The 24,746-nt window shown below is 40.0% G+C and overlaps 2 protein-coding genes and 1 long non-coding RNA gene across 3 annotated transcripts in view; 1 reads left to right on the forward strand and 2 right to left on the reverse strand.

The window, feature by feature from the left end:
• LOC148644290 (uncharacterized) overlaps positions 1-3,587 on the reverse strand; it is a 21,384-nt gene extending 17,797 nt beyond the window's left edge. The window contains exon 1 of the long non-coding RNA XR_015928625.1: positions 2,961-3,587. This is a non-coding gene — a long non-coding RNA (uncharacterized LOC148644290). The remainder of the gene's footprint in view (positions 1-2,960) is intronic.
• The window catches only part of wfdc1 (WAP four-disulfide core domain 1), a 15,730-nt gene extending 3,334 nt beyond the window's left edge, over positions 1-12,396 (forward strand). The window contains exons 2-7 of the mRNA XM_088613532.1: positions 2,398-2,593; positions 4,435-4,518; positions 5,811-5,951; positions 6,975-7,025; positions 7,558-7,650; positions 9,069-12,396. Coding sequence (XP_088469658.1) covers positions 2,398-2,593; positions 4,435-4,518; positions 5,811-5,951; positions 6,975-7,025; positions 7,558-7,616 — 531 coding nt within the window. The 3' untranslated portion in view covers positions 7,617-7,650; positions 9,069-12,396. The remainder of the gene's footprint in view (positions 1-2,397; positions 2,594-4,434; positions 4,519-5,810; positions 5,952-6,974; positions 7,026-7,557; positions 7,651-9,068) is intronic.
• A 1,171-nt stretch (positions 12,397-13,567) lies between these two features.
• Positions 13,568-24,744, reverse strand: utp4 (UTP4 small subunit processome component). Its single transcript, XM_088613617.1, has 17 exons — positions 24,624-24,744; positions 24,079-24,244; positions 22,317-22,505; positions 21,775-21,859; positions 21,597-21,686; positions 20,827-21,038; positions 20,533-20,704; positions 19,839-19,930; positions 19,625-19,721; positions 18,819-18,883; positions 18,505-18,627; positions 17,723-17,879; positions 15,915-16,021; positions 15,338-15,433; positions 14,755-14,940; positions 14,464-14,574; positions 13,568-13,783 (listed from the first exon to the last, which is right to left on the reverse strand). Exons 2-17 carry the CDS (start codon positions 24,235-24,237, stop codon positions 13,667-13,669), a joined length of 2,058 nt encoding a protein of 685 aa, XP_088469743.1. The 5' UTR covers positions 24,238-24,244; positions 24,624-24,744; the 3' UTR covers positions 13,568-13,666.
• Positions 24,745-24,746: the final 2 nt, after the last annotated feature.

Consider the following 24,746-nt stretch of genomic DNA (forward strand, 5'->3'; position numbering starts at 1 on the left):
CTGATGGAATCTTAAAATCAAAGAAAAAAATTACACCATTCCATTCGAAGTCTCTCTTTTACAGTGGGCACTCTCATTAGGGCACTTCTTGCAGTGTTAATGCTGGAACAGCACACTACTGTTCTTATTCTACATGTGGGTACAGTGCAATGTGGGCAAGACAACCTGACTGCTATAGCTGATGAAACCACATTTCATCAGTCTGTGCCAAACATTTGCTTGGAGTTTTACGGCTTTTGGGCTAATTCTCCACCACCCAACTCACCAGCCCACTGCGGCTGACACTTGATTGCACTGCGTGAACCCATTATCAAATTTGCAAAATCCTGAGGCATCTGTAATACCTCCCACCCTCAGAGACTGTAAAGGCACAGACTGCTCTAACATTATGCTATACTTCATAAAAAAGAACATGAAGAAAAGTAAATAAAAAAAAAGATTTTCCACTTCATCGGAAACAGCAAAAGAACTTACTCACTTTGTAACATTATGAATGCATACCAAAATCCAGACTTACAAATGACAAAAACAAAAAAAGTTTCTCTAGTAGTATGAAAAACTAGAAAACTTAAATGAAAAAGATATTTTGCATTGAAATATATAATATGTACATGGTACTTCCATATTCTGACATATTATCTATAGTTTCTAGAATTTAAAACAAAAGTAACCTCAAAGACTATAATTACTGTATCTGTATTGTTTCCAAAAAGCTCATTCCTGGAGAAGACAGAAGACAAATAGAACTGTTCCATTGTGTAAAAGAATTAAATTGTTACACACGGTGACTACAGGACACATCTTTTGTGAGAGAATATAAAATGAAAAAGATCAACAAACATTCATACACAGGCAAATAGATCTGCAGGAATGTCACTCTTCTGATCTTCATGCACAAACGGTGAATCAATTTGTTCTTTAAATGAATTTGCTCAGAAGCTGGAAGACAGTTTAGCTACATTAAACAGCATTCTAGGGGCACACAAAATGATCAGATGGAACCCTTACTGAGATTTAAAGAACCAATAAAATACTTATCTAATGTCTTTGTTTACTTCATACACAATGATAACCCTCAGATCAACACATAAGCTGAGGAATTTGTAGAGGACTGTGCAGATCGTCCCTTCCTGCATTTCTGCTGGGTACTAAAAGACGACACAACAACTCTGGAACACAATCATGTTCAGTAAAAGAATTTGATACTGTATTTTATTCAATCAGAAGTTGGTATGGACAAGATCACGTCTGATTGTGAACCATATTTTGATTGGCAGGTGTGCAAGCTAACCAAAAACTGTTAAATTGGGCCAAATTTCATCTTTGAGGAAACACCACAACAACTGTTTTCCTCCATTTCAAATGCATCCTAAATCACAGCAAATGCATCACAAAATGTCTAGGTGTTGTTCAAACCTAACCCTAGCTCGGGTACTTCAAGAACATGTTACAAAAACCGTGCCTTAATCAGTGTGCTCCAACAGTTACCCAGATTACTCCACATAAATCAGAAACATTGAAAGTAGCTGTAGCAACTGTTTAAAGGCAAAAAATAGAGAGTTTAGCATGTAGAATGTGTGTTTTTGAACTTTTAATGTTTTTGACTGAGTATCCAGAAATCTAGGACCAAAAATGGGGGAGATGTAGCATCAGTGTCTGATCTGGGAGGGTGCATGAGGAGTCTGCAAAATTTCAGATTAAGACAATGTACAGTATATTCAAGGAAGTATATTCAAGTTTTAAAGTATTTGATTTTGTGAATAATGTCCAGGTTTTCTGCACAGAGAAGATGAATTAGCCAAAAGGTTTTGGACACACCCTTTTCCATTATTTCTCTTGTTCACCCAAAACAATCCACTAAACCACTGATTTGAATGCTTGGAGATTTAGGGCTTTTTTAGTCATTAACTTTGCAAGATATTGCCACCAGTAGGGAACACAAAGCATAAGGCCACAAAGCAAAGAGAAAAGCAATGTTATCTTAAAGAGGGATAATTTATTCCTCTTTCAAAAAGATATGCAATGTTTATACATGTCTCTACCTGTGCTGATGCTTGCCTGTTAGGACATCTGTTACAGAAGTAAACTACGTAGGTGCCTTAACATCTGACCTCAGGCCTTTTAACAAGTTTACACCGCATTTCTGAATGGGAACTACGGGAAATAAACCACTTGGATGAAAGCAGAACAAAATGGAGACCAAAACGGGGTACGTTTGTCTAGAGAGGAGAATGAAAAACAAAAACATATCACAGGCGCCTTGGGGGGACGGGAGCTCAGTGAAAGGGAGAAATGAAGGCCACGGCATGTGATCTTGCCTCCCTCGGCTCTTTCCAAAGTGGCGTGTGACCGTGTTGGGCTGCTAACCAGCGTGTCTCCCTGTCCGGCCGCCGCCAGGATTACGAGTACCCCAGCCAGTCCCAGGCGGCGCAGTACCAGAAGAACGACCGCTGCCCGCCGCCCCCGCAGACGCTGCCCGAGCGGGCCTGCGAGGTGCCCAGCTGCCGCTCGGACTCGGAGTGCGAGCGGCACAAGCGCTGCTGCTACAACGGCTGCATTTACGCCTGCCTGGAGTCGGTGCAGCCCCCACCAGGTCAGTGCACACGGCCGCTGCTGGGGGACGGCGTGACAGCTTTGGGAGGGAGAAAAAAAACTCTCTTTTCCCGACTTGATAAGTATAATGAATCCAGAAACACCTGCAGCGTTGCCTACAAGATGTGGAAAGAGCAAACCGGGAGCCTAGGCAATGCTGCAGGCGTGCACACAGGGATATAAGATTCCCCGGCGCTGACAGAGACACGGGTGCGTCCCTGGCTAACAGAAAGGGTCAGAGCTTGCTCCGCTCCACCAGCGCACACAGTCTCCTGGGCGTGAAAGGGGAAACACGGTGCAAGTCTGGCGGCGCTTGAGGAAGCGTTTTGAGAGCACGGGGTGGAAGGCAGAGGGAAACGCCAGCTTACCTCCCACACGTCCTGACGGGGGAGCTTCCTAAAACCTTTCAGTTTGAAAATACGTGTCTCTTCATGATTTGCTTGCTTGCTTCATATTGTAACGCAACGGGGGCTCAGGCGGGCGCCCTTGCTGCATCTGGTCGGCCCCATCCCGACTGGAGGCTCGAACCCGGGACTTCCGCGTCTCTCTGCAGCGACCCAGCCCGGTGAGCTAAAGAGAGATCTCTCCACAGCCTAGTAGCTGTGGTCCTGCTATCACAGGGAAGGGCGGTGACGTCACCTGCTCTGGTACGCCGGCTCTTACACAGTACCTGTCGGCCGTAAGCGTTACAATATGCAGTCACTCGTGCTTGGCAGTTAATGCGTTACACTGCCAAAACTAAAACAAAGTGTTCATTCGCCAGTCTTCCTCTACACTCGGCCATTAGCCTGTCGGTCATCTGCCATGCGTGCTTAATAAAGGCTCCATCTCTCAATTCAGCGTTTAAGGGGGAACTGCAGTTCCAGTTTCCTAGACCGCTTATTATATCTCGATAACAAAATAAAATTAACGGTATGGAAACATTTGACAAATTTCCAATTAAGCGTCAAATCTTGAACTTGTGAAAGTACTTTAATTCGCCATGTTTTCGCAAATTGCTGGTCTGACCACGGGCGAGAGGGAGAATTCGCGAGAATTGTGACGTAAAATCGACCCTTCCTGCTCACTAGTCACTGTAATGACTAAAGTAAAGCGATGTAGGAACAATTAAGTTCAGGTTGTGCAGAAGACATTTCAGTGCAGAAAGATTCCAATGTGATCTGCACGCAGAATTAACAAGTACAGTATGTTCAATTTATCGGCAAAACTGTCTTGAAGTCAAGAGCAATAGTTCTGCTGGATTAAAAGAGACATATTCACAAGCCTGCTTGTTTTACGATCTTCACCAGCCTCACCTCACAGGAAATTATGTTGCCTCCTTCTGAATCGTGGAATATGGCACTGCACATACTTGGAAATGTTGTCTTATTGCAATCTTAATTAGAGGTTTTATAAGTTACCTTGTACATTTTACTTTTATTGTAATTTGACACTCACCAATGTTGATTCTTTCTAACCCAAGCTTTGTAGCCCACCTCTAACATTTTCTTTATTTTTCTTGAGAGGGCCTTTAGGATTCTTGAGTGTTAAAGGCAAATGCAAAGCTCTCTATCACTGTTCTGTGATTCTAGTTGGACTCACCAACTAGAATCAATTTCCTTATCACAAATGGGTTTAGGCAAGACTGGAAACAACTTTTACTTCGTGCTTGTTCGAAATCATCATGTTTGCACTACACAACTTGATACAAATGTTACAACATGACAAATGTTCTAATTCTAATTGTATGTGTCTCCAAAAAACATAACAGTTGGATACCATTTTTCAACATTGACACATCCATTTGTGATGCTGTGCATTCGGCTTCATAAGGGTTTTTAAATATTTTGTGATTTTTACCAGTTCTTGACTGGCTGGTGCAGCCGAAACCGAGATGGCTGGGAGGAAATGGATGGCTTCTGGACGGCCCAGAGGAAGTCCTTCAAGGTGAGGAAGTGGTCATGAAAACAGCGTCACCTGTTCTGTCATTGACAGGGACTTAATGACGACAATAACAAGAGTATATCTAGAAACACAAGACTCAAATGTGCAAGCTGCTTTACAGTACTTCTCACTAAAATATTAGTAAACTAAAGTGTTACTAAATGAATGCTTTTGAATACTTGAAATAATTGTGAACAGTTTCATGAGAGATTCTTGTATACTTCAATTAAACATTTTCACACACTGGAAGGTAAATCCGATCATCAGCAGTCTTCATAATAAGATATCAGGGGTTGGCGTTATTATTGAAATGCTGAAAACAACAAGAGGCCTGCTCAGTCAGCTCGTTCTAGTGTGTGAGTGTGGGTTTTGAATAGTTTGTTTATACTGGCTTAGAAATGTTCACATTCTTCCCATCTTTTCATGTGTTCCTTTCAAAAGCATGATCTGAAAAAGACAAAACTGAATGTTTAATTCATGGTGGTCCAACTGCAATCCAGGAAGGGGCAGTTTTATCTACAGGTTTTCTGTGTCTCTTCAAGCAGCAGCACTTGAAAAGCTGGGAAAAGATGGTAAATTGGTCCTATTAAGCTGGTAACAGTAGCTTATTTGGATCATTAAGAGCTGAGCTGTAATGAAAACCAGCAGTCAGACCAGCCTAATAGGAGTGCAATTGGACCACCCTGGTTTGAGCAGTTTTCTTGTTGTGTAATTTCCATTTTTAGCTGAAAAGCCTTGCTTTGCTGTTTTAATAAATGTGTTGCCACAGAAATAGAAAATTTCCATAGTTTTACCGAAGGAAAAAAAACATAATTAAACTGCTTCTGCGTAGTTGAGTACAGATCCTTGGCAAACTAAACTAGGCTATAAGACAATGCAATCAAACTGCAAATTTACACTTAATATTCAATTTCCCAGGAATCCTGTTATAATTTATGCAAATATTTATTTTATTTTATGATCCGGTCACAGCAGGAGCCTCTTTAGATTTTTGGGGTGAAAACCCTAGAGAAGAGAAAGGCAGGATTACAATAGTCAGCTTTGATGGGGGTGACTCCCCTGGCTGGGGAAAACTAGTTGTAAGGACGGGACTGTCAGAACCCCCCCTTGAATGAGTGATGAACCAGGAAGCTGCTGCAAGGGCAAAGATGAGGCAAGGGAGAGATGCAAAAACTGGAACGTGTGCATGAAGTGCGATATTTCATAGGAGGCTGAACTGGGAGAGATGAGGGTTGGACCCCCTCATGAACTTATTTTTAGAAAGAAAAACACCCTGTCGTTGGGCTTTTTTTCAGCGGAAGCTTGCAGCACCACAGAGGATGGAGATGAGCCCCTGCACTGCCCCACGGGGTACGAGTGCCACATCATCAACCCTGGCAACCCTGCTGGTGGCATCCCCAACAGGGGTCAGTGCATCAAACAGCGCGGGAACTCAGGTCAGCAGCCGAGACTCACAAGACTGACACTCAGTACAGCCACAGTACAGGACTCAATGCATTGGAACAGGACGCATCTTACATAAGCTTGTTAGAGTAACTTCCTCCCTTAAAAGCATTTGAGTCCTCCATGTCCAGGGAGCAGTCCTGTGGCACAGTGGGACTAAGACTTGTTTGGTCAGCATGGCTATGTTGCTAATAGATGTTCTCATCTCATGGTTTTCACAAAGGGGAAAGTCACTGTGCTTGTGTGGCAGGAACTTTTTTACATGGGAGGGTTTTTTGAAGAACCTTTTACCACCCTCTGTCCTTACAGTAAAACTGAAAGTACACTGACTTCCATCAGTCATTTCAACAGATCTGAAACTAAAATGCCAATTGCACTCTGCCACCTGTAGCTACATGGTCTCTCCCTGTCTGAAATGATTTGCGTGCTTAATGACTATTCTGGTGGCGCAGTGGTTTATCATTGCTGCCTAGCAGTGCTGGGGCCCTGGGTTCAATTCCTGGGGTGCTGTCTGCATGGAGTTTGTATGTTCTCCAGATGTTTACTTGGGTTTCCTTCTGGGCGTTCTGGTTTCCTACCATAGGACCAAAGCCATACTGATACAGTAGGTTAATTAGCTTCTGGGAAAAACTGGGACCTGGTATTGAAGTCTGTGTGTTTGTGTAAGTGTGTGCCCTGCGATGGTCTGGTATCCAATCCAGGGTGTATCATGCCTGGTGCCCATTGCTTGCTGGGACAGGCTCCAGCTCCCCCGCAGCCCTGTATGGGTTAGAAAATGGATGGATAGACAGTTGCAGTCATGTGGAGCTGTCAGCAAGGGCTGCTCTTTCTCCCATAGGAATTGAACTTCTGGATTTAAGTGTAACATGTTTAAAGAAGAGTGGCTCAAAGGTGGGGGGGTTGGAGGAGTTTGCATATACTTCTGCATTCTTCCCTGTGTGGCTACGGGGTTTCTAACTGAGACTTGAAAATGCACAGTTGATTTGTCAGTGCTATTTTTATTTATTTTGTTACAGATGGGCGCAGTTTAAGGCACAAGTATTTCAAAGACTACAAGGATTATTTAGGTAAGGAACTAAAAAGCCACCTCACAATCTGGTACTGTCTGTCTTGGCCATTCCCACACTGCATCATCTGTCTACATCAGGCATCTAAAATGGTTCAGAAAATATTCCCTCTTACAACAATATGTCATCAAACAAAGTACTGTATGGATCTAGTAATATGGAATGTGTTTTTTCTTACTGGAATTTGAAGGAAAATGAAAAGACACATACTGTAATAAATATTTTGACATGCTTAGCATTCTTAGCAGAGAGAACAGCATAATATTTACTTACAATGCTAGATGATCAATTTAAAATCTAATATAATAAAACTAAAAGAGCTAAAACTACTATAATTAATAAAATTATGATTATACTAATCTCTGGCTACTGCCCAATGCACAATAAATTCTAATTTTCTCATTTTTAAAAGCATGTTTATTATAATAATCACTTTTAGGTTCCTTGAGAACTACAAGTTTCAAGTACTTGATTATTTTTTTGCTGTTTCCAGTAACTGCCAGTTTAAGAACCTGTTTTTGGATTTCCACAGGAAGCAATTCCAACAATGCTGTAGGTTATGAGAAGCAGCACCACAAACATCTGGGATAGAAGATGGAAAAACCACCCAGAGCCTTTCTTCAAGGTACATCTTCATAGATATAATCTTATTTCTAGATATCAGAACGTCTTACTTTTTCTTACCAAATTAGTCAAATCAAAGAGTGTAAAAATTGCATATTGCACCAGTAAAGCCTCGCTTAGAATATTCTGTATAATTTTGAGACTTTCTGGGATTTAAGGGAATGTCCTACACAAGGACAAGGATCTACAAGGTCCAGATGTCCTCTGCATGGAAACCTCAAAACAGTATCGCCTTGCTGATGAAAAAAACAAGGATTTTTAAATTGAGCTTAATCACAAGCAACACCTCAGACAACTCAACAAAACAGTGTTTTTAAACATGTTTAGGGAGAGGGAAAATTCTAAACTTACCCACCTCCACTCTCCAACACATAAGTATCTCACCTCCCGAGTCTCCCTCCCAGCACCCTATCTTCACCTTTCCAGCAGCTCCCTGACTCATTCTCTCCCTGCCATTCCCTTTTATTTTGGTACTTTTTACTCTCTTCTCTGCATTGCATTAATTAGGATTAGGCCAAACTACTGAATACGTGACAGAAAATATCAGTCAACATGCCTAAAAAGAATGATAAATCTAAAATGAATAATAAATCTAAATCCTGCAAACCTGAGATAAACCTGGTAGACTAGCTTTGAAAATCGTATCCTTGAAACATTAAAAGTTACACAAAAATGTAGCTAGAATCTTGTTCTACCTTCCTAGACTTTTTGCTTTTGCTTCTGCAAAATCTACCAATCAAGGCTCCTTTTTTGGGGGGGGCAATATATTACTCACCTCGTGGTTGCCAAACTAAATACGATACAGGAACAAATATTTCTGCAAACAAGAAGAAAATAGATTAAAATAGAATCAATCCATTATAAATCAAGGCTTTGAATCAATTATCATCATCTTTCGGGTGAGCAAATGTGGCTGTTCGTAGTTTCCACAATTATTTATCTCCTATTCAATTGGACCCTTAGCTAACCTGAAGTTTGGCAGGCATGGGGTAAGTGATGCTATTTTTTCATTCAAAAACCTCACAAGAAATCCTATCTTAATTCCAAAAGAAAAGCATTTTACAATAATTCACCATTAACACGTCAGTTAGATCCCAGCTATCAAACAAGTCAGCAGTTTAGTCAAATTCTTGTAATGACAAAACGAGACGATGTATATAAAGAGATAGCATACTTCTCACCTAAACTTTGTCCAGTGATCTCACAACCCCCTCGTTTATGAGCAGTGAATCAGAGGAGCAGCTGCAAGGGTGAAGCTGGGCGGAGGGGGGTGAGTTAGAAGAGTTGAGGGCAGCCAGAGAGAATTTATACATACAGTAGGAGACTGTAAGTGTGGGGTTACAGTTTGACCACCTCCTGTACATCTGTTAAATAACATCATGAGATATTAACTGGTTTATCTCTTGACTCTTTACACAGGTCTGCTGAAGAAAAGGCTGAACATTCAGGTTCTCATGTTCAATGGCAAAAGTGTTTGTCCAGGTTTGACTCAAACGTCTCATTTTAAGTTGGCATAATGACGATGGCATATGCTTCAGAAACACGTATATGTTTCTACTTAAACTTCCAGGGAACTAGTTTTAGATTTAGCAGTGCCACACCTGTGTGGTCATCCTTATTTTCCCTTCACATTTCAGACATCTTAACATTTTTGTGTCTGAATGTAGTTTACTTGTTTCTGAATACATAAACTCAATAAGCTATTTCAAGCTTATTCAAGCTGCCTTGCTATTGACTTATAATTTCAAGGAAACTACAGTATTGTACAGTTTAGGAGCCTGTTCATGGGGGTTTACATACTGTACAGTATATACCTCTGTCAAGGAAATCTACCACATACTGTATGCTACTTGATATATAACTGTGAGTTATAACTGTGATTTCTGAAGTCTTAACTGTGAAGTCTGAAAATCACAACACATGCTGATGCAGAAATTCGATCAGTTATCCCCAAACTTCATTCCAGAGAGACCAAATGCCTCAGATTTCATAGTTGTCTTTTTGAACAGAAGCTAAAGAACAAAGTCTTGAATACATCTTGAATAATTAAGTAAAAAATCATACAGTGAAATTATTTAGAGCTTGGATAGAACAAAAACCAGCTACTTGGTGCTTTGTAGGATTGGAGGCTTCCATATTCGGTAAAACATTACAGCTAATCTCCTATTACAGCTGTTCTGTTCCTAAGACAGCCATGATTGCACGACTCCTTCGAAGTCTACGTTCATTCTTGTAGAACAGTCACCATCACCATCAGACTCCATTGAAGGACCGGCTGTTGGTGGCAATTGCCTGTTTGGTCACACTGTTTTTCTGTCCAGCGCCAGTGGGCTAAGACAGTGTAGATCCTTCCACATCATCCATCCACTCTCTGCCAGTACATCAGCCTGCCAAGCCCAGATAAAAGAGGAAGGTTGTAATTATGTGGTCTTTAGTGAAGACTAAGTAAGAAACTGGCAAGGCAGTTCTGTTCATTTGTCTGTTGACTGCAGAGGAGCTGAGATTCCTGTAAACATTTACTCAATGTTTATTAACACCAGTGCACAATAAGTAATTTGAAAGAACAGGACCAAAACAAGCACTTTGTGTTCATTTGCCTTTTCTTGAACACTAAATTGCATGCTGAGCAGAAAAAGCTAAGCAATGCATTTTGGTAGCAATGCATTTTGTGTAAGCAAGCAATGGTAGATAAGAACTTTTTTGTAGTTTTAAAATTTTGTAATAAGATATAGGACACGACTTGTGTAAAGATATAAAAATAACTATTCTAAAAGAACGAAAAACTTCACAACTGGTACTCATTTACAATTTTAACTTATCACCTGTCATCAAAACAATATGAAACAAAGGAAATATATTATCGCGGCCCTGTTCTGGCGATTGTTTATAAAAGAACAAAACGGAGTAAGTCAAGATTTATATAACATGCACATCCTAATCCATATATTTTCTAACCACTTTATCCAATAGCGGCAGAAGAGCCAGAACCAATCCCAGCAAGCAACCAGTGCAAGGCAGGTTACACCCTGGATGGGACACCAGTCCATTGCAGGGCACACAGACATGCGCTCACTTACACCACAGCCAATTTTTCAAAAAAAACAAATTACATACCAGTATGTCTTTGTACTGTGGGAGGAAACTGGAGCTCCCAGAGGAAACCCACATGAACACAGAGAACATACCAACTCCACACAGGTGGCCCCCCAAAAAATTGAACTCGGGGCTCCAGAGCCATGAGGCAGCACTGCTAATCACTGCACCACCATGCTGCCTGCACAGCCTCATCAGATGTCAAATTGAAGCTTGCATTCTGTAGCAATTCAGTCCCCTGATCTGCTTGCTGGACATCTCTACTATCCTGATGGTGTGACTGTTATATGATTAGCCGTGTTAATTAATGGATCTCATCTGAATCAAGTAAAGGGTAGGAAACTAGTTTTCAAGTGTAAACAGAGAAGGTTTCATTATATTGAAAGCAAATTCTAAAATCCATGAAATTTTTAATAACTGTAGAAATTACTTGAAAGAGTTTGGCTTCAGGAGAATACAGTATACACCGAACAATGAAGCAAAAACAAAAGGAGATTCAGATTCCCTCAAGAAAACTACAGAATGTAAGCAGCAAGTTAAAAAAAAAAGCTTATGTCAAAAGCTAATTAAATGAGACCCTTTTTTGCATTTCCAAACATCGTCTTGCAAAATGGTGTGAAAGGAATTGGGTGGCAGGGAAATTAATGAGTAAGATCTGCTTTGATCTGCCATAGGAACACAGCAGCTGCCTCCTCCCAGCCTCAGAAGACTCTGTTTTGCAGACTTTGTAAAAGCTCAGGGAAGGAAGGTTTAAGTTAAACTAACAGGAAATACCAACCACATGCTTTTTGTACCCTTGACCTTGACAAAGATCCTTTGTAGTTTTGATACAGAGACATCTACTAAAGCGTTTTTTTTAAAAGAAAAAATACTCGGCAACACTTAAGTCCATTAAGTTTATGGAATAACATGCCATTACCCTTATTTATATTTACAATTCTCTATAGGAAACCGTGCTGTTGTGTTCAGAAAGTCTGGAAGTAATTTGTGGTACCTATTAAATCCAGCTACTGAGAGCTATTTAGACATTAAGCAAAAGACATGGATCTTTTTCATCTGAAAATAACGGAGTTTCCCATTTCTAGAGAAAAAATGCATATATAACCATTTGATTTCAATCTCTGGGAGGCTACCGAACAAAATGCAAGAAAGTCAACAAGACCCAATTCTGCCTGTGTAACAAGGGTAAAATACTGTAAAAAGGGTTGGCAAGGAGACTAAGAACATTAATTGCACAATAATAATAAGCTGTGGCTTTATTATACATTTTATGGTGCTATGATAGTTTCTTTATATCTTAAAACTGCAGCACAGAAATAATCCATTTAGAAGTACCTTCCAAGAGACTCAAACATCCACCTGAGAGTCATTACAAAATCACCAGGTACAATCATTTTAAAAAATCATCATGAACATAAAATCACACTCAGAAAATGGGAACATAACCTAAATCTGTGCAAACGAAGCTCTTTAAAGGAAGGAGCAACCCAGTGAAGCTTTTCTTCTGAACCCAGGGGGTTTAGAAATTTAGATTGTCTGCCCTTTAAAACGTTTCAAATACTCTGTCAGCAATACTAGTAAATTCTTTTAACTCATGAAATCATTGTGTAGATGCGTACACAGTATAATTTTAAAATAAAAATGTTTGGAGAAACTGTTAGTCAACCTTGATTCGTTATTGTTTACACACCTTGAATCACTAGGAACTAAATGGCCTTTGTTTGAAGTCCTATATCTGAATACAAGTATTCTGTCCATTGGAACAACACTTGCAGATGAATTTCCTAGACTTATTATTGGAAGGAAGGTTTTCCCCTCCAGAACTAGTCTAGTACTATACGTTTTTACAGATGTTTTTTGTACTACTACATTAAGAACATTGCAGTGGTAGTTGGTAATTTCAAGAGCATTGTATACCAAAATCTCAAGAAAGCCACCTTCCTTTCAGATTCACACACATGAAAATTTCCAATCTTTTTTTAAAAAAAAACTTTCATTTATGCTTTTCAACCAGTGGTTGGTTAAAGCATATTTCATTCCAACTGCTTTTAAAACAGGATGTCTGATTTTACATCTCTTTAATGATACTGCAGAAGTACTATTAACTGTATCTTTTTAATGGGAAGAGAAAAACAATTTAGCACAAGAAGCTGAACCAGACTGTACTCAATATGAAATTCTTCTTGCTGCCAGTAGGGGGCATTTGACAGCACACAATAGGTTGCATGCCTCAGTCTGTGATTGCATGCCCTGTCTGAGAAAAGAACATCCTTTCCATCCAAATCATATCATACACTGGTGACCCAAATAAGTGAGCAGGGATAAATTCACATAGAACAGAACACTGATTTATCAGTTAATGAATAGAATAAATATTTTAAAATGTTTAGTTATGTAGCTACTATACTGTATCTACCACCTGTCATGATGGGAATATTGAAACCAAAAATAGCCATAAGAGTCCTTTGTATTCCCTTTATCTCAGTTAATCAAACCATTGCATTCTCTGAACGGAATAATGAATTGTAAAACAAAGTATTTAAAAAAGACTTGGCATTTATCAACCACATTTGACAATCATTCCCAATCTATATCAGTTTTTAAATAAGTTGCCAACAGAATACTAACAAGCTTGCTTTTCTTCAACCAAATATATGTAATTGCAAAGCCTTAGAAAACAGAAGGAGGAAAAATGCAAATGCTCACATACACCCAAATAAGCCACCACCATTAGGACAGACAATTTTAAAATGAAGCTTCCACAGATCAGATCACCTGTCAGCTTTGAAGCAATTCTTTTAAAAAAAAAATGACAACTGCATACATTTAAGTAAATAATGGATTTATTTCTTTCGTCACATGTGGGTTTACAAAGCTGTGGAAAGGGGAAAGCAGAAAATGCACATTCCGAAATGTTCCTGTCCTTATGTTCCGAACTTCTTCTGCATGACTGGGGCAGGAAGCTTTGAGCTAATGTCCAGCAGGGGACGCTCAACAACCAGCAGCCAGTCGTCTTCGAGCATTTGTGCATGAAGGAGAGGCTGCAAGGGGACAACAGCAACAGAATCACAAAAGGCACACAAATCTAACAGACCCTAAGTTCCTCAAGAATCTGGGGCCCTTTGATAAAGCTGCCGTCTTTCAGATGTTAATTTAAACAGAACAAATATTAAAACAGTTGAAGAAATCAAAGTTGCAATGCACAGGCATCACTGGAGTTCACTGGAGAAAGGATTTCCTTTCTCCGAAAGACTGTCCTGACTCCCTGCAGAAAAGCTAAAGCACACAGAAGTAACTGAGTGATGGGCTGTTTTAGATCCAGCAGGTCTGAATTTAAAAAGCTGCATCATATTTTAAGCAGGTCCCTTGTAGGAGAGTTCATAAAATAATTTCATGCCATACACAAGAGATGCAAGTTCATCCCCATAAATGTGAACTCTTCTTAAAGACAGACATATTTAAGAAATTTGCTTATTCCTTTTAAGGGTTTCAACAACTTCAGAAAAAAAAATTTAAGATGCCAATTAACCTAGTCAGCATACAAGTCTTTTGAAGGTGGGAGGAAAAAACCTCCACCCAAAAGGATCACTTCAATCTTAATGCGGTTGGGAAGGATACAAGACCTTCTGCTTAAACCTTACTCTGCAGTCATGTTCTGTCTGCACACTAAAATAATGTCAATGAAAAAAGTTGATGCCCATATTGTCTCATAAGTACGTACTTGGAATTTCTTGCAGATCTTGAAAGCATGGGTCTTGCTCTGCCTCTTCTCCTCTGACAAGCTCCCCAGAGTTATCTGGTCGACAAACCTCGTCTTGCTGTCTGGCAGTGGCTTTAGAGACAGAAAATGAACTCAACCACAAAGAAAATAACCATCATGAACTTACAGCTAGACCACAACATATCCCCACACACATCAATTAAGGATAAAAAGACATTTTGAACGTGAAATTCTTCAATTAAAAGCAGCTGGAAATGGAAATTATTTAAAGGCCAGCGAAAAAGTACTTACCAGGCTTTGATCAATCATACAGAACATATAATTGTCATGGAGGACAAACTGAGAGAGTTTCTTTGGGTTAAAGGTCACGTGTGTTACAGGTGTATCTCTCTCCAGCCACACCTGGTGCAGCCCCTCTTTCTGCAGCTTCCTGCTCCAGTCCGTGTACTGTTTCTCTTTCATATTGTACTCAAAAATCTAGAAATTCAAAAAAACGATTTATGAACAAAAGTTTTGTGGGGTGGTGGTGGTGGGGAGGGGGGGAGAAGAAACACCAGTTCCAGGAATATGAAGACAATACAAATAATCGATAGACCCCTTACAAAAAAAACAAATAATTGCACATCAAAAGACTTTAGCCTTTTAGTATAATACTAAAACAAGTACTTACAACGAGCAGTTTGCCAAATACTAAACCCGAGAGCTTAATTTGTGTTGAGTTGCATATCAGATGTGTACAAAAACCAAGAAAAAGTACAGCTAACAGTACATTTCAAGTCAAACCAGGAATAGAAGACATTCTGAGCACAGAGAAGAAGAACACATTTTTACATTGCCTAGAAATTAATTCTCTCAATTTATAAGCATACGATACCTGTTGATCTGCGTGGACCACGACAAGGTTGTTTGTTTTGGGGTGTATCGCCATGGCGCTAGGGAGGGAGCTGTATACAGGGACCGTACAGTGATGCTGAAAACAACAGGATGCCCATTATAACCCCCCGAGCCAGGTTATTTCTGATTCCAGGGGGCCAGTCCATATTTCAATTTGTACGTTTTCTCACGTACACTGAAGGTTACAGAGTGACCTATTTTCAAGGTTAAAACCAGATTTAAAAAACAATAACTGGATTCAGGCTATTTTATTAACAATTTAAGACAAGATTATGTAAAAAAGTTGAATTGGTAGCCTCTGAATTACTGCTGATTATCCGATATGATTATTATTATTCTGAAAAAAAAAAGCATTTATTAAATGCCCTAAGCGCCAAGATGTACACAAAAAATGTCAATTGGCATGTTAAAGTCATGCAAATACTTTGTGTAAAAACAGTATTTTTTACTGGGGTGCGGCAAGCATATTACTTTCGCCCTCCTCAAAATGAAAATATACTACATAAGATTGGTGAAATACCACGTAAAGGAAGCAAGTGCTCAAGTCTCCTGCTCACCTTCAACTTCTGGACATTGTAGATGTGGATTTCACAGCTTTTGCTGGCTGCTGCCAGCCACTTTCCATCCGCACTGGCTGCTAGCAGGTGAATGGCCTCTGCGCAGCCTACGAGAAAGAAATCGGGAACAGTTCACAACAACAAGCCCTGGGAGTTTCACCTCATGATTCTGGACTGAAAATTAAACACAAAATTAAAAGCTTACCCCCAACAAGTCAATTAGAAAAACACTCCAGAATAATTCTAGGACAATGACTAGGATATTGTATAGTTATATGTACAGTATGTAAAATCAACTAAGATGTGCAAAATGGAATACATAAAAACAAGATTTCTGAAATATACTAATGTTAGTGAATTAAGCAGGTAATAATATAAACTTTCCATTAACAGCATAATGAAAGAAGCCTGAAGTAATTAAATAATTAGTAAAAAATAACTGAAGTAATCATTAACAAAAAAAACTGAAAGCTTTTCCATGATAAGAAAAGAATGTATATTACAGAAATATTTTCTAAGCCACATACATCCTAATTATCTAGGTAATTTAAATCAGAGGCTTCCCATAAAGCCAGACAGACAAGTTTTGAATATTCCCATTTTAAACTTGATGTATCATCACTTAAATTGATGACCCTGCGTAAGAGTAAGATTCTTGATTCTGCACTCATTTGTAGTCTTTTATGACACTTTCAGAAGCAGCCACTAATGGGAGAAAGGTGTCGTGACAAGAAGAGACTTTACTCATCTCAAGGAAGGCCTGTGCTACGACTCTGATCACCTTTGACTGACGACAGCACCGATTTGCACAGATATTTTGTTATGCAAGAACCACATTTCTACTTTTTCAACAAAAATTCAGAAAGTGTATGGCGAATAAAATTACAAGGAAACAGTTCAAAGAGCAAACTGTATAATGCGCTGTCCAAGTCAGACTGTTATAACTCTTTTCCCTCGCCCATCACTGGCACCAAGCTGAGCAGACAGGAAGGGAAAAGGGAAAAATCTTGCTTTACAAGCTGCCACTATTTTAAATGCTTATCTGCTACAGGCATAGACTACATCACTCTGAAAAATATTTTATTTCCTGATTACCTGAGCTAATATCTTAAACGAAGTTATTTCAGAGCCACTTGTGCTTAATGTCTTAGTTCAAGTATGAAAAAATTCTCAAATGCAATGACAAAGACAACTCAGATTTCCTTAGAAATCCTGAAGCATGCAACCACATTTTGTATGTAGGATCTAGACGGAAGTGCAATTAGAAATGAAATGGCGTGTATTTCTTTATGAAAGGGGTAGTGGAATCAGCTTCTTTCATGAAACAGCTGGATGAGATATGTTAGTTAGAAACAAACCCAATTCCTTACACCAATGTTTTCATAAATATAAAGAATTCATACAAAACACTTAAGAAGCACTCAATTTACCGAAAAAAGCAAAATTCACTTTTGGAATATGAAAAGAAAACCTCATGAATGAATCTAAATTTGCTACAATGTCGAAAGCACAACAGCAACTTTGGAAGGACAGGTTTGACACAATGCAAACCTGGGAGATTAATGAGCCTCTCACTGCGTAATAGCATGATTGTTTCAGGATTCACAAGTTGCAGCCACTGGGTTGCTTAGTATGTCAGCTGCTACTTTACGAGGAGCACAGACATCCAAACAAACATTTGAAAATTATTTACTGTATTGATCATCCCACAGCTTATAGATCCAAAACAAAAACATACTGGTTAATGGTGATGTTTCCCCACTATCGTTGAACAGTGCTAAAACAAAAGTACCTGCTCCGAGACTCACCTGACTTTGGCTTGAAAGTGTGAACGTAACTGCACTCTGACTGAGAGAGAGCGATCACATGGACACTCGATTTCCGAGAGGCCACAAAGAGTTTGGTCGAGTCGGCTGAAAAGTGGAGCTTGTGCGCAGATCGTAGTACCTTTGGCAGCTTTGACACCTGTAAGAGAACAGTGCAAAATAAATCAAATCTCTACAGTTCAACCTTAAGACATGAAAGCCAATGGCAAACATCAGTTAAACTTGGTCACGATAGTTTTAAAAACAGCAGCTTTCTTATAAATACCCTTTCACTGCTCTCAAATCCACCTTATACTGTTGGAATGAGTCGTACTACATCAGCCTTAACTGAAATCCCAAACCATGTGCAAACAAGGTTCCAACACTTTTCCCGAAAGGTTGTGAGTGTGCGGAACAAGATGCCCAGTCATGTTGTTGAAACCAATACTTTGGTTTATTACAAAGCACGGCTGGATGAGACTTTTGGATCAATCTGCTATTAACAACCACATGGACCAAATCATCTCCTCTCACTCAGAACTTCTCTTGTACAATTCTCCTGATGCTTGACAAACTTTTGATAACCTAACGCAATCCTCTTTTTCATTACACTCCACTTTAATCCAGGATGCTGAAACCTAAATAGAGTATTTACTGTAGCCTTAAAACATACCTGATAAATTTGCTGAATCTAGAAGACACATGACCCTGTATCACAAGGTCACACAAATATATATTTTTTGCAGATTCTCTGGGTGTCTGGCCACCCATGACATGTAACTTACCCTTGTGATACCGATGTTGTTGCCTTCACTCTGCAGGCAAAACACTCTGATACTGGAAACTGTGGAATAGGCAATCCAATTACCACAAGGTGAAATGGCGCTACAGCAGATGTGATCCTCACCCTAAAAGCATAAAAGTACAGTCATCTTAACAGATTTTCAACTGCTCCACTGTTTTCCACAAATCTATCAACCTAGAAACCTTGGCATACCAAGTACTAAGAAATGGCACATTCGCAATTCTGCAGCAGTAACTTAAAAGTTTACTTCAGAACATTTTGTGGTATTGCCTGAAAGAAATATTTTCAAAGCACCTTTCTCTTCAGCTGAAGCAGTTTCTCTGGTTTTCTTGTAACAGGCAAGAGGTCCCCTGGCTGTCCTAAAGACAAAAAAAACACAGATATATTCGGGAGTTCAGTTAGATCCTAATAAATGTGGGAGAAAGACGAGGGTTGTGCAAACCAGAGCCTAGTCCTGCAAGAGCAAACTGGGCCCAACTGTGGGCTCAAGGCAGGACACACTTTGGGTGGAATACCACTCCATCACGGGACCCATGTAAGTCCAATAATGAGATTTACATGTGCATAAAGAGATCAATTAAGAGCAGCCAATTAACCAACTGGTTAGAGACAACTAGATTCTGAAGCTCGGGAGGGAAAAGCTGCACCCCGCAAAAGCAGAACAAGCAATCTTTACAAAGAAGCCCAGATCAAAATCTAACCCAGAACCCAACAGGCCGTGAGGCAGTAATTCTAACTGGCATGCCCACTATGCCACCCTTCCTTTACTAATAACCCAGATTAACCTACTGCAAAACCTGTGGACACTGTGTTACTATCATAAAAGAGCACAAATGTCTCTGAAGGCTTCTTCACTATTTAACTTTTTACAGGATTACTTTTAAGATGTGTTACTTTAGCAACTTAACACCATGTCACCTTTGTCATTTCAAGCTCTAAGTAACAAAAAAGATATGTTTACAGAGGATAAACTCTATATTATGCCTGAAATTACAATGTGTGGTGTCACCTGATATCTTAACTAGGTGTCCATGTTAGCAGGGTATAGCAAGCATAGCCTCCTGTTGCTGGCAGAATAATGTCCTCGATGCAGAACTCACCCTTGACATCAGAGTCCCCCAGCCTCCATAGTTCTAGCTGGTCAGGATACTGGAAGAGCAGCAGGCCTGCTTTCTGTGCACAAGACACTAGGCTCCGCTAAAAAATACAAACCAATTACTACAAGCCCTCTGTATATTATACAATAACAAGCATTTTCTCTTGCAGCTATTTGACAGGAAGCAGACAAAAGACCCAGTTCCCAATCATACTTACATGAGGGAAAGTGATTTTGCAGAGGGCAGACTCATAGGACTTGACTTCCACTTTGTCTAGAAATGGACGAATCACAAGGTGTGTGTCCATACCTGAAGAGAACAGAGAATATAAGCTTGTCTCTTACCGTTAGATCACAGCATCCTAAACTAGCAATATATAATTTATAATAATAAGACTGTGCTCTAAGAATGTAGGTCGGAGCATGAGTGGCACTTTGAAAGCTGTTTTTTAATGTAACATTCTTAGCATTAATATGTAGCTCACACTTTTCCCCCCACTGTTCCATTTAGAACATCATAAAATCATGCTGTCTGTTATTCGCACTTCATAACTAGCAATTAGTTTTTACACCTACAAATTTACACTTCATCATTAATATTCTTTGGGATCAGTAGTGCATTTTATGCAACTAAAAATGCCTTCATAATACTAAAAAAAGCATTATGTAGATCACCATCATGACAGAAATAATTTAGAAGATTTTATTGACAACATTATAAGAAACATCCAGTTAAATTTTTCTTTATGTTTCTAGTGTAACTTCACATCTCAGGGAAAAAAAAAAACATTTCAATAAAATGTGAATGGCAAAGCTCAATACTACAAATGGTGCCAATAACACTATGAAGTAGTGTTAGGGGCCTGACTGCACTTTGATCACCATCAAAACAGGCAAAGCAAGAAAACTGACCCCCAGACACAAACGCAGTCTTGATTTCAGCCACGGCCCTGACGTCATGAGTGTGATGCTTGAAGACCCTGGTCCTGACCCACTCTTTCTCTTCGGCTCCGAGCTTCGGAGACAGGAACTGGAACTGCACTACGGTGCCTTCTGAAGTTCCAGCCACAATGCTGTCCTCATCCTGAAGAGGAAACAAATTCACTGATGCTCATGTCTCAGCATCTGGATGTATGGCTCAAAGCAGCCTCCGAGCCATCTTGAAGAAAGGTTTTAAAACCGGGAATCGCCACATGCACCACTTACCTCCGACACAGACAATGACAGGACGTCCCATTTAGAGATCGGGTGGTTTTTAATCAATGTTCCCATTTTGGCATCCCAGACCTGGACCTTGCCAGAGGAGTCTGCGCTGACAATGGTGTAGTCAGAGAGGAAGATCAGGCTCCACACCACGCAGTCCCTGTGACGTACACCCGATGGACCCCGGTCCACCAGCAGCCTCCGAACTGAGTGACCTGGAAATGAAACGCACCAAACGGGGGACAGTCATGTGTGTCCTGCACTGCCCCTTTTGCCAAATAGCAGTTTTGAAACCAAAATCCAAACATATGTTGAGGGATCAACAATTTTGTTTTTCTAAGGAAGGTTATTATAACATGGACAGAACTATTTTAACACTTCTATAAATCTTTTATTGAAAGTGTCTTAAATGTTGGTTTGTTAAGCATCAGTAAATCTGCAAATTGAAACAGACTGGAAAAAATACTGAAGAAAAGTAGTAAAGAAGAATTAAGGGGTCTGTAGCACACCCTCTCCACTGCGAATTTACACTATTCCCATTTGGGAAATGCCTTTGTACCTCAAAACGTAAAGGGGATACACTTCAGAAATCATTTAATCCCTCGGCACCTGCATTCTTATATTATAAAATAATTTTATTTTTAAAAATTATGTTGGCCCCGACCTCTTTGTTGGTGATTACTGTTTTTACTGTAGTCTTGGACTCTGCCACAGGTTTGCCCATGGGGGGATAATAAAGGTTTGAACTAAACTGCATTAACAAGTAAGCTTACCCGTTTTCACATCAAAAACATGGATCATGTCCGTCAAACCTGCCGCCACTTGCTCTCCAGATGCGTGCCAGGAGAGGGAAAGAATACGGCCTTAGGAAAAAGATCAAACTTAGATTAAGTGAATTCACTGAGACTACAGTCTTTTTAAAAACCAACAATCCAGACTCACTATCCCCACCTTTCTGACGGCTTAAGTTCCTCAGAAACTGGATTCTTTCAGGCAGCACTTCAAACAGCTTCGCGGTCCCATTCTCACATCCCACCTAACAATCAAGAGATACAGTAAATTAACACAAAGTACACTATTGCAAACTCCATTTAACTCAACAACCAGGTGGCCTGAACACTTTTCCCACGCTAGCCAACTTCACTCATTTAGAACAGAAATTCCTGCCCATAAGGCCTTCTTATAGACAGCATTATTGGAAAGAAAGGAATACTACTAAGGAACATGAAAGCCTTATAAAAGCAAAAAGTTATCAGCACAAAGTGACCAAGTTTCAATTTCATTTCAAGCAACAATGAACTTCAATCTCATATACTCAAGCCAAGCAGCAAGAACATTATTGTGCCTAAACTGCTAACTGCCTGCACTTTATCTTTTCACCTACAGCTAGGGTTACCTTTGTTTTCCCCAATGTAGTGCACTCCTATTGAACATGACCGGAATAAAGACTGAATCCCAATTGAAATGTGCCTTCATAAATGAGCTTTACTCACCACCAAATGCGTTCCTTCAGAATTGCAAGCCACAGCCCACAGAGGTCCCCCAGATGGATCCAAGGAGTACTTTGCACACAGGTTCTCCAGGTCATACTCTACGATTTCTCCATTCAAGCCAACGGTGAAGAGACGGCTTCCAACCCAGCAGATTGCCTGAATAGACCTGGAATCATTCCCAGGAATCACCTAAGAAACACAAAGAAAGTATACAGAGGTTCACACCAGGTATACTGCTAATGGTTTAACTGAGCTCCTCTGCTTGCTCAATTACAAAATAACTATTCCACAACCCTAAGGGAAGATTTTTTGTGCTTTATTGTATAGATTGAAAGAAATGCAAGTAATAATGACTTAAATTAGTATAGCGCTTTTCATTGTTTCACATACAGGAGGAACCCCACTTGATCCCCCAGTAAAGTGCACCACTTCTCTGGATCACATACAGATACCACAGTGCGCCAACAGTTCCCCAGTTGAAGAAGTGAGAACTTATTTCACTTGTTTGATGGCCAGGCAGCTCAAGCTCAAGTAGCATTTATCCAGGACGCTGCATTAACACCCCCTGCTCTTTCCAAGAGTGCCATGAAAAACAACCAAGTCATCAAGAGCTCAGTTTAATGCGCTGTTTAATGTTCAGTTTGATCAGAAGAACAGCAGTCATACTGGGATATTGGAAATACTGGGTCACAGAGAAGAATGCTACCTTCTCCAGCAGCATCCTTATCTACTTTACACACCATTACTGACAACATCCAGTGTTGTTTAACTTCGAGATCAAGCTACAAGATGCCAACACTGCCATCCGAGAGAGATTCAGGAACAAGCTGCTTCATTTAAACCAGGGGTGTGAGACGGTTCTTCGAAAGTCTAGTGTCCTCTTTTTCATGTTCCAACCCGAGCTCTCAATTACACCTTGGATATAATCAATTTAATTAGTCTAATGCTGGTTGTCTCTGAGGTGCTCTGTGGTTTATAAATAATTGTATGTCAAGTGCTTTGAATTATCAACTGCAAAAGACTTTAAGTAACATCTGTATCCATTCAAAAATGAGATTAATTGAAGCTCAGGTTGTAAGGAATCCAGCAGGCAGTAGAAACTCCAGACAGTGAGTTTGACACCCCCAATCTAAACACACTGCTGTACACATCTAAAGACTAGAAAACTTTCACTAATGTTTTCTTTTGCAATGACAAATACACGCCAATTAAACCTCAGCTTCCACAGAACATTACAGCAGAACTGCAAGTAGCCACTTCATCATACCTACACTCATTTCTGATCTCCAAGGACAGGGGGGTGTCGTTCTACATCATAGATCATAAGACACATTCTGACTTGGAGACAAGTCTGAAAAACCGAACTCTGATTTTTAAGAGTCCTTGTCATCATTCAATGAAAATATGAATGAGATGAGGTCATGAATAAGGTACTGACAACCACGAGGATTCACGTACCTTGTGCAATTTTCATGTAATTAATGAATCAAGGATTTACAGAGCAGGGATTCGTGTTAATAGACATCAATACATTCAAAATCCGGGTTTACAGATGAGATCAACGAAGCAGGGTGTCGTTGCCGAAACTGCACAAACCCACAGCGAGCATAAGAATGGTTGCCACTCTAAATAGACAACAGGAAGTTTAGCAGGCTTTAATTTGATGTGAACCGAAGTACGCTCTGATGAAGCCATTTGGTCCAAGCCATTAGACCGTCACTGGGCGCCATCAAAACAGAATTAGAGCAGATCCTGAATTTACCTTTTCTTGAAAGTATCTATCGGAAAAATTGAATATCTCTACGGAGCCATCCAGCCGAGCGAGCGCCAGCCTGTTCGTCTTTCTGTTAAAATCCATGCAGCGAATCCCCGTCGGCATGTAATCAAAAAACCTCACTCGATGCACTTTAAACTCGCCCATGGTTAAACTGCGAACAGAAAAAAAAGATACTCATGTCAATAAAAGCGTGTTACGGGTAGCTAAAGAAGAGTTTCTATACCCCCACACCATTCACCTATATGACAAACACCAAACTGAACCCATGCGTGTGTTGTGGTATAGCTTAATGCCAGCTGTGATACAACAACTCGACTACAAAGCAGACAAGACTGCGTTGTAATGGCATATCAGAAAAAAACATAACAGCGAAAAAGTAAATTGACTGCAACTATAAAATGGAAAAGGGTTATTTTCAAAGTGTTGAGCATGGAAACACACGCCTATTTTTTTCAATACAAATGTTTTATTTTTAGGAGGTAAATGTCGAAACGGTCGCCTTAAAGACTTCGATAAAGGCATTCTCTTACTTTGACTTGTTCTTTCCTTGCCCATCCACCTATTTTTATAAGTTTGCTGACTTTCCCAGCCCCACGCCGGTCCTCTCCACACCACAGCACCACATTTGAGACCTTCAACCCGGAACTGGAAAC

The sequence above is a fragment of the Lepisosteus platostomus genome, chromosome 20, assembly GCF_059453375.1.
Source record: "Lepisosteus platostomus isolate fLepPlt1 chromosome 20, fLepPlt1.hap1, whole genome shotgun sequence".
NCBI lineage: Eukaryota > Metazoa > Chordata > Actinopteri > Semionotiformes > Lepisosteidae > Lepisosteus > Lepisosteus platostomus.

Coding starts and splice junctions, on each gene's coding strand:
- utp4 (XM_088613617.1), bottom strand. CDS start 24,237: ATGGGCGAGTTTAAAGTGCATCGAGTGAGGTTTTTTGATTACATGCCG. Junction 19,931..20,532: donor GACTGCGTTTGTGTCTGGGG/GTCAGTTTTCTT, acceptor TGTTCTCTTCAG/GTATGGACACACACCTTGTG. Junction 19,722..19,838: donor GCAAAATCACTTTCCCTCAT/GTAAGTATGATT, acceptor TGTATTTTTTAG/CGGAGCCTAGTGTCTTGTGC.